This window comes from Pagrus major, chromosome 5 (assembly GCF_040436345.1).
Source record: "Pagrus major chromosome 5, Pma_NU_1.0".
NCBI lineage: Eukaryota > Metazoa > Chordata > Actinopteri > Spariformes > Sparidae > Pagrus > Pagrus major.
This window is the reverse complement of record NC_133219.1, coordinates 2,126,867-2,143,683: the sequence shown is the minus strand read 5'-3', so window position 1 is coordinate 2,143,683 and position 16,817 is coordinate 2,126,867. Positions and strand designations below refer to the sequence as shown.

Here is a 16,817-nt window from a genome sequence, read left to right as displayed (position 1 = left end):
ACCTTAAAGGACAACACAATTTATACTGTTTTACTTTGTTTATATGTGGCGGACCCTGCCACCTTTCTGGCTTCAAACAGTGTTCTGGGATTTTATTTTCCTCTGAAAACAGCTTGTTTATTCACTTATGGAAAAAAAAATACATATTTCTGAGTTTGTATTATTACCCTTTAATATTGTTGATATTTAAATTATGAGTTTGAATTTCTTCTCCAAAACTACATAGTGCCCCTTTAAGCAAATTACACTCAAGGGTGATTCTTAATGTCATTTGAGCATGACCGTGATGCACGCTGAGGTCTGTTGTCATCATTGAAGTGCTCAAATGATGTTAAAGCTCACCCTTGAGTGTAATATTATGGTTGTACAACTATTAGCAACAAAATAAAAGATACAATCAAAATGTATCCATGCTGTGGGGCAATTGGCTCTTTAAAGAGTTTTTGCAAGTGTGGGCCCTGTTTCCATGGATATACAGTAGATGGGTCTGACTAATCATTGGAAAACAATTGGTCACAACAGTAGACTCTTAATGTATATGTAACGAAACCTTTACTACTCCAGCAAGTAGTCCAACGATTTGTAGTCCCTGTTAAGTCAGCCCTGAGCTGACATTAATACTCTCCAGAGATTGTGGGATTTCCCAAACTGCTTAAAAAATGCTCAGCTAACTCAATCTTGTTATACCTAAGGAATTTTCTACAGACAAATTTAGCTACTACATCTGTGAAGTTCTAGCTTAATAAAGCTAGCTGTGCCGTGCTCAGCTGATGGAGGATGCAGGATTTTCTTACATCAAGGTTGAATAGTATCCATGTGAAAAGTCCAAAAGTTGAAATGTATAGAAAAAATAAAAATAAAAAAAAAAGCACCAAGTCCATTTTGCTATTCGAATGGCAGATAATCTGGATGCAAAGTGCTGCATACGGCGCAAAGAGGTTGTATTTAGACTCTGAATTAGTCATGGTTGTGTTTTGGCCAGAACATAAATCAAACCAATCTGAGTTTCATCTCCCATTCCCTTCAAGAGCCAGGTGTGCCAGGACCTGGAGCATATTAAACAGTGGCACTCGTCTGCGCTGAGAGACAGGGATGTGGTCCTCGGCTTCTGGACCCTTTGCCCCGCTGTTTCACAATCATCTGTCCCATCAACAACTCTGTTTGAGTGCATATGGAAAAATATTTAACTGAGGATCAACCGGGACAGGTCATAAAAAGTATAATCCTGATCAGTAACCGGTAGGATGTTAATCTTAACGACATTACCTGCAGCGATCCTCCAGCAGCAGAAACCATACGGATATCTCATATTAACATTTGCGCACGAGGAACAGCAGATAAATTTCACTGATTGTTTAAAACTCCTGACACGTTTCCTTTGGAGAGTTTAGAAATACAGCTTTCAGTTTTGCTGATTAAATGCGCCACGATATTTGTTACTGTACGTTACTTCGTGCATGGAAATGTTTCCAATAACTGAAAGCAGCCTCTCAAATCAAAAAATCAGACTGTATACATGGTGAACCCACCTGTGTCCGTGCATCTTACTCTCTGAATCATTTTTAAATAGCAGGAAACAGACCTTTGACTTAAGACCAGCTTCTCTTGTTGGTCTATGGCACTGTCATTTTCCGCTGCCTCAAGTAAGCAAACCACCATCAATGCGCCTCACCACACCTCATTTTAACACCAACACACCCAGGGTCGCACAGTTGGGTGCAGGTACAGTTGCTATTTACACAATGTGGACGCTGGGCGTGAAAATGACTGAAATTAATAATGACACTTGTCATTTGTGCACTGTACAATTGTTGTGCGCTGCTGCGAAAGATAAAGCCCACAGTCTAACTTTGTTCATCATCATTTTCTCTATAAAAGTTGAAATCATTTTGCCAATGAGCAAGTGTGTATTTTTTCATTAACAGTGATGTCTTCCTTGTCTCTCCTGCCCCCCTACCCCCACTGCCAGGAGCAGCTGCTGGGAGGTGTACACAGGATGGATGGAGGTCTGATACACAAAGCCTTACGTGACCCAACAAAAGCAGCCCATAGGCAGGCACTGCTCAAACTGATGTCCCAGGCTTTAGGCCTCTCTGAAGTCACAGGAAACCAGAGAAATGACCAACAGGACCTGAAGGACGTGGAGGTAATGATGGTTTATATTTGCAATCTAAGATTGAAAGCATAACCTACATACTGTAGGTTATGCTACTTCAGCTATTACTCCTGATTAGACTTCTGCTGCTCGTCTCTGCTATACCTGGGAACTATATGAGGTCACTACATTCCAGCTCTTACCAGGAGAGTCTGGGAGAAAAAACACCTGTGTAAGTGTCTCATGGGTGTGTAGCTGCTTTAATACCCCAAAAATATTTCTGTGATATGATTCATGATACGATACAGGCCAGGTGGTGCAGCAGTGGCAGTGGCGGCCTGACCTGTGGACAGCCAGCCTGTTTGCTCCACCTGACAAGCCCAGAAGCATTCTTGCAGAGAAGAGTGAGTCCAGAGGATGAGTGAAACAGGATCTAAAAAGCAAAGACAAATTGATCAAGGGCTTCTTGTCCGTAGCCACTGCTCAATCCAAACAACTTGCCATATTGAACACATCCCGTTACACCGGCCCATCCACAGTGTTCAGCTGGGGTGCTTGTTGTTGGCACCTCTATGGTTTGGCATATCGCAATGAACAGCGACGAAACCTTCTGTTATCCAGGTGCCTGCATAAAGGAGGCACCAGTTTGTAACAGGTCGTGAGTGAGAGTCGGTCGTGTGAGCAGGAAAAACAGTAATGTCCACAAAAATAGTTCACTTGGGACTTCACTCTTGCCCTTTTATTGAGCCGAACACTTCATACTATCATACATGACAAAGAAGCGGTCTCACTTTACTCACTGTTAGCTGAGTTAAGAAGAAGAAAAAAAAGGAGAAACCATAGGGAGAAACCGGCAGCTCAGTAAGCTAATGGCGTCCACTCATCGGGTAGCCTTCTTCTCTACTGAAAACAAAACAACGCGGCGCGACGCTCAATGACGTCCCGGCGCCGCCACGCTTACGTTCTTAAAGGAACATTTACAACTGTTACATATTCCCCCCAGTAAGACAAAGGCTGTCCCCAGCCGTACGCATCCGAGAAACAGGCTATACTTAACATACTCTCATACATGAAAAGCATTTAAGCTGTCATAACTAAACAGGGCAGTATACAGTATATTACGCAGGCAGCTGGCATACATGTCAGTACCAAGCAAATGTAAAGTCCTCACTGACAAATTGAAATGAAAAACACAACACATCCTACTGCAGCAAATATGAAGTCCCACGTTATGAACATTATTCTTACTCTTCTGTTATGAGAACATCTTGAAATAGTTATCAATACTTAACAGTTTTCAATGGAAAAACACTGTCACTACCACTCAGGTAGGCAGGATAGAAAACTTAAACCACAAGTATAGAACACACATCACACATTAACACATTCACATGAACCCCTTGAGGCTGCTGTGATCAGAAAATACAGTCACATGGAGGCCTTCTATGTACGGCCTGAAATGCTCCAACGCCCATATGACGAGCATCGCGCCGTCCAACGGGAGCCGCTCGCCAGCCGCCGGCAGGAACCTCCGCAGCGCGCCGCTGCCCGCACCAACAGGTCCGGAGATGGTGGAGCATGAAGAAGAAGCCTCTCCGCCGGAGTTAGCACCGCCGCCACACCCGCCAGTTGCCTGTGATGCCGCCGCCGCACGCGGTGAAGCACAACTCAGTCCAGCACGATGAGAAAACGATGAAGAAAAAACAACAACCTCCAGTTCGGTCTTGGAGAGTTGTACTGCTCATTGAGGAAAGGTCCAAGGAAAAAGAAAAAATGTTCGGGCGCCACTTGTAACAGGTCGTGAGTGAGAGTCGGTCGTGTGAGCAGGAAAAACAGTAATGTCCACAAAAATAGTTCACTTGGGACTTCACTCTTGCCCTTTTATTGAGCCGAACACTTCATACTATCATACATGACAAAGAAGCGGTCTCACTTTACTCACTGTTAGCTGAGTTAAGAAGAAGAAAAAAAAGGAGAAACCATAGGGAGAAACCGGCAGCTCAGTAAGCTAATGGCGTCCACTCATCGGGTAGCCTTCTTCTCTACTGAAAACAAAACAACGCGGCGCGACGCTCAATGACGTCCCGGCGCCGCCACGCTTACGTTCTTAAAGGAACATTTACAACTGTTACAAGTTGTTCTGCAGGTTCTTCACAACTACAGCTCTGCCTCAGCGGTCGTTGTTCAAGCAGGAACGAATGACATCAGAAAACAACAAAGTGAGACTCTCAAAGTGGACTGCATACGGCTAGTGGACAGTCTGATGGACACTGGGAAGCAGGTAATCATTTCCGGCCCCCTCCTGTCTCCACATTTCAGTGACATAAAGTTCAGCAACTTACGCCAACTTGACATCTGGCTAAAAGTTTACTGTAGGAACAGAGGCATTCCCTTTGTGGACAGTTTTACTGCCTTTTTAAACAGACCTCAGCTGTTAAAACTGACGACCTCCATCCTTCTCATGAAGGCTTGCACCTTTTATCGACAAATATTGAACTGACCTTGCACTTCTGTAAGGCTTTCACTACCAGCTGACGGACTGAAACCACTCCCCGTCTGCCCTCTATTATTCCACATACATTCTCCACAACCTTCCATAGGACGATTAACATCCTGTACAGTAAACCTTAACACACTGACACCCCCTGTCCAATCATATCTGTTTTTATCAGTATTAGAAGTAACATCAAACGAACTTCTGGTGTGAATTGTAATAATGGCTTTGTCCAGGCTCTTCGCTGCAGGGTAGAAGAACTACTGACCACACATGACAATATAATCAGGTGAAAAGAACATTTGTTTTCAGACAAATCAGAGCTCAAGGGTTCATGGGAGGCTTTGCCCGTCTTTGTGTTAAGGTAATTGATGTTGCCCACATTTGCAGGCCATCAGGAGTGTCTTGAAAGCATGGCAGTGGATTAATGAGTAACATGTAATTTTCTGTTCAGGAGGAGCAACAGCCTCACAGAGTAATCCAGAGGATCTAAAAATTGCTGCAGGAGGGAGGGACAGAACAATTTATAATCAGGTTTTGTTGAACTTGTTTTTGGATGGAGACACAGGGTGATGTTTTTAATGTTTGCTTATTTAATATAGACTAGAGTGTTCTTTGTTTTTAGCAGACTAGAAGGACAGCAGCTGTTGCTTGGGTTGAGAGGAGCTCGGGGAGTCTTCAGGCAGTCAGGTTACTTAGTAACAAGTGCCAGGTTTTTTTCTGGCTGTTCTCAGTAGAGGAGAGGAACTACTGACACTCGGGCATCGGCAGACCAAAAGCAGTGCAGTTTCTGTGGTTGCAGAAGTCAAAGCTGAGTTTTGGGCAGAATACAAGGAGGCAGCAGACAGGTTCAAGTGAACTGTGAACAGTGGGAGGCAAGGCCTTTTTCAGGTTGATCTGAGCAGAGAGGAAGAAGCACTGACATTGATGTCAGATGTAATCAGATGGTTGTAGGGACATTTATACCACTAACATGTCCTCTGTGGAGAAGAGCTAAAAGGGTATGATGACATTTTGGCTCTGGCAGGGGTCACTGAGGTAGTCAGTGCAAAATTTAACATTTCTCAGAGGAGGCTTCAACATATGGCACCAGATCAGACCTACCGAAGGTTAGGCCATGGTCTGGGTTATGAGACCGTTTTTCAAGCAAATAGACTTTCAGTTGCAGTCAGCAGGCAAGACCTTCAGCTTTTTGTGGGTCGGGAGGATTTCATGAAGGCCACAGTCAGGTAGAGGACTGAGTGATGAGAGGCAGGACTTTTCCAGGCTGATCTCAGCAGAGGAGAACTATTGACAGATATGGATCAGTGGACCAGAAGGACTTGTGGGAATGAGGACAGTGTGGGTGGAACTTAAAGAGGTATTTTTACAGCAAGGAAGGAGAGCTACTGAACCCAACTAAAGATATAATCAGAGGCAGGATAGAACATTTGAAGGACACAACAGAAACCCATTGACACTGCCCTTTGAGTGCGGGGATCCTGCGCCAGTTCTCCGCATCCTCCTCTGTGTGAAAGTTTCAGATGCGGCGAGGGGTTAAATTTCGCTGCGCCTCTGATGCGCCTCCGGAGGTAGTATCAGAGGCGCAGCATTGGCGAACCGTACCTGTGAGAATGGATAAGCCAGCAGCGTGGAGCGAGGGTGTGTCGGTCTGATGGTGTTCACTGTGTGATAACTAAGCAGATCCTTCACTCATCAAATTAAAAAGAAATGACCCACAAAGCAACGTAACAGGACGAAACGACAGTAAAGTAGTAACTGGTAGTGTCTTTGGCATCTTATATGAGGAAAAAAATACTGCAGTTATACGCAGAGAAGTGTCTGTCCTCCTGTCTGTGCTACCGACTCATCACATTTCTGCATGAAAAACAGCGTCTGTCCCTGGCAAAAAACTTTAACTCACCATGTGTTTGTCTCATTCCACCATTGTGTTATTGTAGTTACTGTCTTGAAAAAATCACTGCGACGGTCAGCCCTCCTGACCGAGACTTACGTGAACTTTCCCCCAGAACACAGCATCCCTCCCCGCGACTGACAGAGTCAGACAGCGTCCTGTTTACTGATGGTGATTATGTAATTATGTTATTTAAAGAAAAACGTAACTTTGTCACTTTCCAGGATGCATGGTGGGTCAGGATCTCAACACATTATAACAGCATCCATATGATTCTAAACAGTCAAGCGGATATATGTTTAGATTAACAGGTGGACACTGGGGGAAACACGTTGAAAAAAACACAGACGTCAACATCATGGCGTGTACCGTCACGCCTCCTTTGGATCCGCAGCGCTGGCTTGCTGTGTGAATTACACACTGGTGCGTCTTTACGCCGGAGCTGCTTGGCTCTGTGTGAACAAACAAAGGCGGAGAATTGGCAAACCGACATTACGCCGATAATGCGGCATCTCTGTGTGAAAAGGGCTAGAGTTGGAGGGCTCGTGGGAAGCTTTAGTGATCTTTGGTCAGAGGTCAATGATGTTGTCCACAAACGAACAGGAGTGCCTTGACAGCATGGCAGTGGACCATGGAGCAATAAAAAGGGATCATGGAGCCAGCAGGAGGGACCTCCAGAATAAGTCACACAGTGATGGAGGCTTTAAAGTACTAACAGGAGAGAGGGAGAGAGAAATTGATTATCAGTCTTTGATCTGTAAAAATAGATTGTCGGTAAGGTAGAGACATGTCATGGTACATGCTAAAGGAGATTGAGGATAGTCAATAGCAGCGAGCAATTTCCAAGGCCAGGTGAGCTGAGATACTGATGAATCATGACTCAGCAGACTAGAGGAACTGTAGCTCCTGTGGTTACCAAGGCAGAAGGTACAGTACAGGTTCAGCTGAACTGTCAGCAGAGGAGGAGTACATGTATATTACATGTGTTAGCAGGCTACAAGGAATGCAGCTTCTGTGGTTGTAAAAGGGAAAGCTCAAGGAGGCCAACACCAGGTTATGGCTGTTGTTTCTGGCTGTCTTCATCAAAGGTGTCGGCGTGTAGTTTGGTGATAAAAGAATCTGCGGAGGATATTATTTTTATTGTATTATTTTATTTGTATTTTATTGTTTTGTTATTTATAAGTGGTTTAAATGGTCTTACCTCAGTTTATCCACTTGAAAAGCTTCTAAATGGGTCGGCAAATATAAACGATTGTGTGAACTGAAGAGATTTTTTCTGCCCACTTGCAAATAGACTTACTGGGAGTGTTGCGGCCTACCTCTGTGCCAAAAGGTGTCTCTCCGTCTTCCATTCTTATTCCATTCCTCTCTTTCCTCTGTCTTTCCCAACCGAGCCTCTTCATCCTCCATTCATTTTTCACATTTTAAGGCATACAGCTTCCTCCTATGGAAATACTGCATCTGTATCTTGTACTCCTTCTCATAAACAGTGTTTCCTGTAGCTAACATAACCTAACATAAGAAAGGTTAGCACAGTGACGTGTGGTGCTCTGCCAAGTAAACAGCCCATCCACTGACCAGTTAAAGAATAGTTTCTCTTTTTTTTTGGTCACATGCACATATTCTTTGTACATCTGCTTGCTCATACTCCCACAACAAAAACCTTTTTAAAGTAACTTCAATGTAAGATTTGTAGGACAAAATCCACAGTCCTCATTCTGTGTCAAAGTTCAGCATTTTGTTGCTGTCCTGCTGCTGTGGAGGCACAGAAAAGGGATATGATTTTAACTCCTCACAGTGCTTTCAATACAATACAGCCGACACTTCTGAGGGGGAAACTGGAAGGGGCGGGAGTTGACCAAAACCTGGCTGCATGGAATGCAGACTTTCTCACCAACAGACCACAGTATGTGAGACTAAAGGACTGTGTCTCAGATGTGGTATTATGAAGTACGGGGGGCCCTCAGGGTACGGCGCTCTCTCCCTTCCTCTTCACCCTCTACACATCGGACTTCATGCACAACACCGTGAACTGTCACCTCCAAAAGTTCTCCAATGATACAGCCATTGTTGGATATGTTTCTGAGGGGAACGAACAAGAATATAGGGGGGTCATCAACGACTTTGTTAACTGGTGTGAATGCAACCACCTGCATATAAACACCAGTAAAACAAAGGAGATGGTGATCAACTTCCAGAGGAAGACACCACAGATCACACCAGTGAACATCCAGGGTTTGGACATAGAGATGGTGGCAAAATACAAATACCTTGGTGTTCACCTAAACAATAAACTGGACTGGACTGACAACACGGATGCCCTGTACAAGAAGGTCCAAAGTCGCCTCCATCTGCTGAGGACACTGAGGTCCTTTGGGGTGCATAGGACATTACTACGAACATTTTATGACACTGTGGTGGCATCAGCGCTCCTTTATACAGTGGTCTGCTGGGGAGGTAGCAGCACGAACAGGGACAGGAAGTGGAGTAGAAGTGCAAAATAGCACAAAATGGAAATACTCCAAACAAAACTGCACTTCGGTATAGTACTTGAGTAAATTTACTTTACTTTCCACCACTGAAAAATGTGAACCTTTAATGGACATATGTGAGAGTGGTATCAAACATTTGGCAAGAAAGCAAAATGTTGAAATATACTTCCTTCTTGGAAATAAGCCACCAACTGTAGAGTCTTGCATACAGACTAACATTTGTAGGCTTGGACTCTCCTCTGTCTGTCTCCTAATCGTTCTGACCTATTCTCTCCTCATCTTGTCCTTCTCTTTCTTGACTTTTGCCTTCCTTCTCTTGACGATGTCTGTCATCTCCCTCTTTTTGGTTTCTTTCTCCACCTTCTCCTGTCTTTCTTTATCCTGTTTCTCCCTCTTCTGCATTTCTTTCTGCTCCTCCTTCAGTCATTTTATCAGCTACTTTTCTCTCTCCTTCCACTCTTTCTCTTTTTCCTTCTCCTATTTTTCTCTCTTCCTTTTCTGCCTTCTATGTTCCTCTTTCTCCTCCTTCATCTGGTCCAATTGAATTGAAAAAGAAATATTTCAAATTTCCCATTGCTCCACTTAAAGAAAAATTTCCAACATATTTACAAACTTCACACACTCATATGTATATTTGATTGTATTATTAATTACACCTGTTGTTTATTCTGCTGCTCAGTGTCAGAAAGGGTAAAGCACATGGCTCATGATCATTGTCCTATCACAATAAAGCCATGATTAGGCCAAAAATCTACATCCTTCATACATTGTGACTTATTCAACTAATGTTATTATACATACATATTCACATACACATGTACAATGCTGTCCATCTCAGTGGCCAAGAGGTTAGAGCAAAGAGTGCATGTCCATGCACAGGAACGCAAGAAACGGTCAGACACTACAGGGCTTAGACATGTTTAAATATTCTCACATCTCAATAGTTCCTCAGAACTTGATAAGTTTAAGTTTTTGAGTGGTTGGTGGTGGTGGATGTGCGAGTGGCGCGGAGCTTTGAATTGTTTGCTGTCCCTGTTTATCATATGTTCTGTCCTATGTAAGGACAGAAGAAGAAAGAAGTAAAGTAAGAGAAGAAGAGAAGAAGAGAAGCTGCTTTACTACAGAGAATAAAGGAACTTGTGGGTTTCAAAACGCCGATTTTGGAAACGGACTGAGCTAGTTGCTGACTAGTAACTAGCCGCTGAGCTAACAGCTGAGTGAGCTAACAGCTGACTTGGCTAACATTGACAGCGCTAAAAAAAATAACTAGCACAGCCGGACAATAAATGGGTCCGATGAAGGTACCAGAGGTCGACGACATAAAAAAGTCGCTCGACTTCCTATCCAAAGAAATTTCCACTGTCAGGCTGCAGCAGAAGGGCATTTTGACGCTGGTGGAGGAGGTGAAAGCCCTTTGCATCCAGAATGGGGAGAAGGATAGGAAAATCGCCTTCCTTGAGAACAGAGTTGCCGACCTGGAGCAATACACCAGGATGAACGACATCATCATCACTGGGCTCAATATAAAGCCACACTCTGCCCAGAAGAAACGTCAAAGAAAAAACAGTTGTCATCATGAAGTTTGTAAATAGAAAACTCAAGATTTCACTGCTGAAACAGGGGAGGAAACTAAAAGGGACAAACGTATTCATCAACGAGCACCTGACCAAACACAACACAGACATCGCCAAACAAGCACGCTACCTGAAGAAACAGAAAAAAATTCAACATAAGTGGACTACAAACTGCAAAATATTCATTAAACTAAACGGAAGACCGGAAGAGGCAAAAGTACTGATGGTTAAAAGTATCAACGACCTGGACAAATACAAATGATCAACATGGGCTGGACTGACTGTAAGGTAACAAACACATAAGCATGATACACACTGAAAGAGCTCATTCATTTAGTCCTGGAGACAACAGTAACACAACAAAGAGGATCAATGATCATGATAACCCTGAACTACAAACATTTCAATATACGGAACACAATTTATTGGATATGGAACATGATATAGACCCGGACAACTACCTCTTCAACGCTATCAATAATAACTGCTGCTATTACACTGATGAACAATATAATCAAATCAATAAGGATGGGAAACCATCAGTTATACACATATAATAGCAGGAGTCTGTATGCAAATTTTGCAAGTATCAAGGATTACGTGAATCAGTTTAAACAATCATTCAACATTGTTGCAATCTCTGAAACATGGATTAACGCAGAAAGGGGGTGGACATTGAACTGGAAGGTTTTGAGTTTGTGCATATGGATCGACAAAATAAAGGTTGAGGAGGAGTCTCAATATATGTGGACAGAAACATTAACTTCAAGGTGTTGGAAAGTATGTCAATGGTTGGTGGACAACATGCTTGAATGCATATCAATTGAACTGTACAGAGAAAAAAGTAGACCAGTAATCATTAGTTGTATATATAGGACACCGGGCTCATATATTGAGCTGTTCAAGGAATGGATGGAGGAAATGTTCACAAATAAGAGTCATAAAACAATTTTCATCTGTGGAGACTTCAATATTGATCTCCTTAATCCAAATAAACACAAAATGACTTCCCACTGTGCAACTCTGATAGATAATATATTCACAAATGACATTGTTCACAATACAATAAGCGGGCTACTCATCAGTGACATCAGTGACCATCTGCCAGTTTTTATAGTGTATGACAATGACTAAAAGACTAATCTACCTGACAATAAAACTGTATACAGGAGAGTGAGAACAGAAGTATCAATAACAGCATTCAAAAATGACCTAATGGCGCAAAACTGGGATATTGTATACAATAGCAATAATATAAATAGTGCATATGATGAATTCTTAAAAATATTTAAAATACTATATGATAAAAAACTGTCCTGTAGAAAAAAATAATAGGAAACTAAAATATGCTGATCATCCTTGGATCACAAAGGGTTTGCAGAATGCCTGCAAAAAGAAAAATACACTGTACAGAGAATATATGAGACAGAGAACCAAAAAATATTAAAAATATTAAAAAAAGTTAACTAATAAGAAAAGCTAAGAAATAATACTATAACAAACTATTACATGATAACAAGAATAACATTAAAGGTATATGGAACATACTGAACACTGTTATAAAAAATAGCTCTAAACAACTAAGTTATCCTAAGTATTTTATTATCAATAACACTGAAAAGTACGATATGAATGAAGTAGTTAACAGCTTTAATAAATTATTTGTTAGTGTTGGACCTGACCTAGCAGAACAAATCCCAGATCCAGTAACATCTGAGGAGCAGAGTGACAGTTTAATAGACCAGAATCTGAGTTCAATGTTCCTCACAGCAGTGGATGAGAAAGAAATTATAAATACTGTTACCAAATGTGCAAATAAGACATCTAAGGACTGTGATGATATTGATATGACTGTTGTGAAAAGAGTGACTGAGGGGATTTCAAAACCATTAACATACATCTGTAACCTATCATTTCAAACGGGTACATTTCCAGACAAAATGAAAATAGCAAAGGTCATACCTCTGTACAAAACTGGGAACAAACACCAGTTCACAAACTACAGACCTGTGTCATTACTATTTCAATTCTCTAAATTCTAGAAAAACTAACCGACTGGACAGTTTCATAAATAAACACAAATTACTCACTGAAAGTTAATATGGATTTAGATCCAACAGAGCAACATCACTGGCATTAATCGATTCAGTTGAGGAAATTACAAATTCAGTAGACCAAAAAGATACAGTTGGGATATTCATAGACCTAAAAAAAGCTTTTGACACAATAAACCATGATATATTATTCAAGAAACTAGACCGGTATGGCATCAGGGAAAAAGCATTAGAGTGGATCAAGAGCAACTTAACTAAAAGGAAGCAGTTTGTGAAATTGGGTGACGCTTGTTCAAAGTGTTTGGACATTACCTGTGGCGTCCCTCAGGGGTCAGTGTTGGGCCCCAAACTCTTTATACTTTATATTAGGGGTGTCGTGATTCTCCAAATCCTCGATTCGATTCAATTTTCGATTCTAAGGTCACGGTTCGATTCGATTCTCGATTTTTACGTTTATTTTTTTTAAAGCACAGGTTGCTATGCCATTTTTAGACTGGACTTTTATGCAATATAATATCTGACCTTTGTTCGCAATGTACCACACTACATTGTCAAATTTAAAACATTTATTAACAACATAATGTAACAGTAACTTATATTTTCAGTCAATTGGAAACTTAAACAAAATAACCTGCCATCTAGTTTCTCTTTTGTAACTGCAGTCTTCTTCACAGAAGATGACATTCAAGTTCACAACAAAAACAAAAACATAAAACAGCCATGTCCATAGTCTTCTCTGAACAATTAAGTGTCTTAACAAACTATTTCCGAACAGTTGAACACAAGGTGCATAAGGTGTGAGTGGGCGAGCGAGAGTGAGGGAGGGAGCGTGCGTACGTGCGGACAGTGAATGAATGGAAGAGGAAGGAGAAGCGAAAGTAGCAGCAGTAGCAGCGACAACAATAAAGTGTACAATATAGGCTGCAGTTTGGCTGTGAATAAAGGCGACGGCTCCTCAAGATACAGCAAAGCTCCCTGGTATTATTTCCCGACCAGCTTAACACGTGAAAGGGGGTTCACCCCAAAGGTAAACAGAAACTTTGGCCCTGGAGGAAATCATCTCCCCTGTGCTGCCCGACCACGGTCCGGGAGCCAAACAGGAATGGTGTAACACCATGCTATCGTTTGACTGGCTGTAGCTAATAGCTACTGGCTTAGCTAGTAGCTAAGTTAGAGGAGGTTGACTCGCAGCACTTCAACACGTGTGTGTTTTTTTCCCCTTGGCAAGCCGACCGGACGTGACATGGGGGCGTGGCAGCATCGACGATTCTATTTTTTAATTCGAAGTTCAAGATTGTGAATTAATTTTGATCGATTTCGATTTAAAATGGAAATCGTGACACCCTTACTTTATATTAATGATATATGCAAGGTATCAAAAGTTTTGAAGTTGGTTTTGTTTGCGGATGACACAAATACCTTTTGTTCTGGCAGTGATCTACAAATTTTAACACAAGTGAATAATACTGAATTGAATAAATTAAAAGCATGGTTGGACAAAAAAAACTATCATTAAACCTGAGCAAAACAAGAATAATACTTTTTGGCAATCACAGAACTAATGTACAACTAGAGATACAATTAGATGGGGTTAGTATTGAAAGAGTAAATGAAATCAAATTTTTAGGGGTGATCATAGATGACAAGATTAGTTGGAAATCACAAATTAAACATGTACAAACCAAAATGTCAAGATGCATCGCAGTATTAAATAAAGCAAAACAGGCACTGGATCATAAATCACTCCGTATTCTATGCTGAACAAAAATATAAACGCAACACTTGAGCTAACCTCAAAGATCTAAAACATTTTCTATATACATAAAAAGACCATTTCTCTCAAATATTGTTCACAAATCTGTCTAAATCTGTGTTAGTGAGCACTTCTCCTTTGCCGAGATAATCCATCCCACCTCACAGGTGTGGCATATCAAGATGCTGATTAGACAGCATGATTATTGCACAGGTGTGCCTTAGGCTGGCCACAATAAAAAATGGGAGCAAAAACAAAAGTGTTGCGTTTATATTTTTGTTCAGTGTATATTGTACATTAGTTCTTCCATACCTCATTTACTGTGTAGAAGTCTGGGGCAATAACTACATGACTACAATACATCCACTTCTAATTTTACAAAAGAAAGTAATACGGATCACTCATGGGGCAGGATACAGGGATCACACAAACTCAGTATTCTTACTTTCAAAGATTCTTTTAATTCAAAGATATTGTGGATTTTCATACAGCAAAAATATTATTCAAAGCAAAAAAATATCTGCTACCAGAAAATATTCAGAAACTATTCACTGGAAGGGAAGGGGGTTATAATTTAAGGGGAAAATTTAAATTCAAAATACTGAAGGCATGCACAACAGGAAAAAATTTTGTATTTCAATTTGTGGGGTTAAATTATGGAACAGTCTGGAGGGGACACTCAGGGAATGTCCAAACATAAACCAGTTTTAAAAAATATATAAGGAGATGATTTTTACAAGATACAGAAATGAGGAGGGTGTTTGATTATCACTGGGTGTATATTGTTTATTTATTTTGTTATTTATGTATCTTTGTGTTATCTTCAGTATGTGTATGTATGTATGTATGTATGTATATGTATATATGTGTATATATATACTGTATGTGTGTGTGTGTGTAGGTCTGTGTGTATGTATGTATGTATGTATGTTTATATATGTATATATTGTACTCTGTGTCATCTTCAGTATGTGTGTGTATGTTATATATTATAATAATATAAAGAATAATATATTATAATATTTTATATATTAGGATAAATATTTTTGTAATAGATTTATGTTTTGTTAGATATAGAACAAAGGAAATTGACAAATGACAAATGGAAGTTATTATTATTGTTATTATTATATTGATAGAAGTCAAAGTATTTCAGTGGTATTATTAAAAGGGGGTGGAATAAAATAAGTTTATACTTCCTCCCACTCTTTTTCGGATATGTAAACAGAATTTATAGTTTTCAGTTTATGTTTATTTTGTACATGATAATTTTGTTTTCTATCTATCTAAGCTCAACTGGGAATGTGTGAATCAACATGTATGTGCCCTGTTTACAGTGGTTGTATCCTTGCCACAGTGGGCCAGGGTTTTGAATCCACCCTGCAGCACTTTGTTGCTTGTCATCCCCAATCACTCTCTCCTCCCGTTTCCTTTCACTCTTTTAAAAAATCATCATCCCATAGAATATTTAACGTTTATATATGCATACTGACATACACACATACATTTGCTGTCTGGTGCAGTGGCCACGAGGTTTGAGCATAGAACCCATGCCCATGCATGGGAATGGTAAAGCAGTGTGAGGCAATTTCTGCATTTCCAGCAATGGGTATTCCAGCATTCACAGCACATTTACAGCAGGAAATGCATTTTCTAGTTCCAGATATAAAACCTTTTACAACCATAGTTGTATTGATGTAGTGTAGTGTGTTAGGTGTGTTGTGATGTGTACTTTATTGTATTTCCTGAAGAGCTGAATATTAGCACTAGCTATGAACTCTGTATTGCACAACTGTTTCTTACTCTGTACGGGAACGATGTTAAACTGCCTCATCCCTATTAAAGGAACATGATGTCACTTTCTCACCTTTAAACTAACAGCTTCATAGTCATGTTGATGGCACAGTGTCTTGTAACAGGGTGAATGGTGTCTCTGTCTCTTGTTTCTGGTCTAGTGTAACTTCATACATGTTCACTGAAACATACAAGTTTTCACCACATCACATTGTTCTGATGTCATGAGTTTTGTTTGTAGTTAGCACCTACATTACATCTGACAAACTGTTACACACCTGGGATTTGTATTAACCACAGTGCACTCAGAAACTATGTGGGGCGCTAAATCACACAAAATGACAATTTCTACATAATGTTGCTTTAAATAAATATGCAGTTGATGGCAAGTGTGTGTACATTTTGCTACCTAGACAGAGCAGAGTGTGCTGCTGTTTGTAATCCAGTAGATTCTCCTGTCATGTTTGCCTGGCAGCTGGGAAGCAAGACACGAGAACTTCTTCAAGATGGTAGAGTTGGCAGAATTATCGACACTGATGAATGTCGCTCAACAGAAATTATGTATTTTCAAGAGAAAAATGTGCTGCTCGACACCTTCCTGTCATTTTTTTTTGTGAATGGAGAGCGCAATGTGGTTAGGTAGTCCTTTTAGCAGCTGGAGGATGGC

General features: G+C 40.8%; 1 protein-coding gene across 1 annotated transcript in view; it reads left to right on the top strand.

Moving 5' to 3' along the window:
* abca2 (ATP-binding cassette, sub-family A (ABC1), member 2) overlaps positions 1-16,817 on the top strand; it is a 203,868-nt gene that overhangs the window by 96,697 nt on the left and 90,354 nt on the right. Inside the window, 1 exon segment of the mRNA XM_073466441.1 lies at positions 1,970-2,146. Within this exon segment, the coding sequence (XP_073322542.1) occupies positions 1,970-2,146 (177 nt within the window).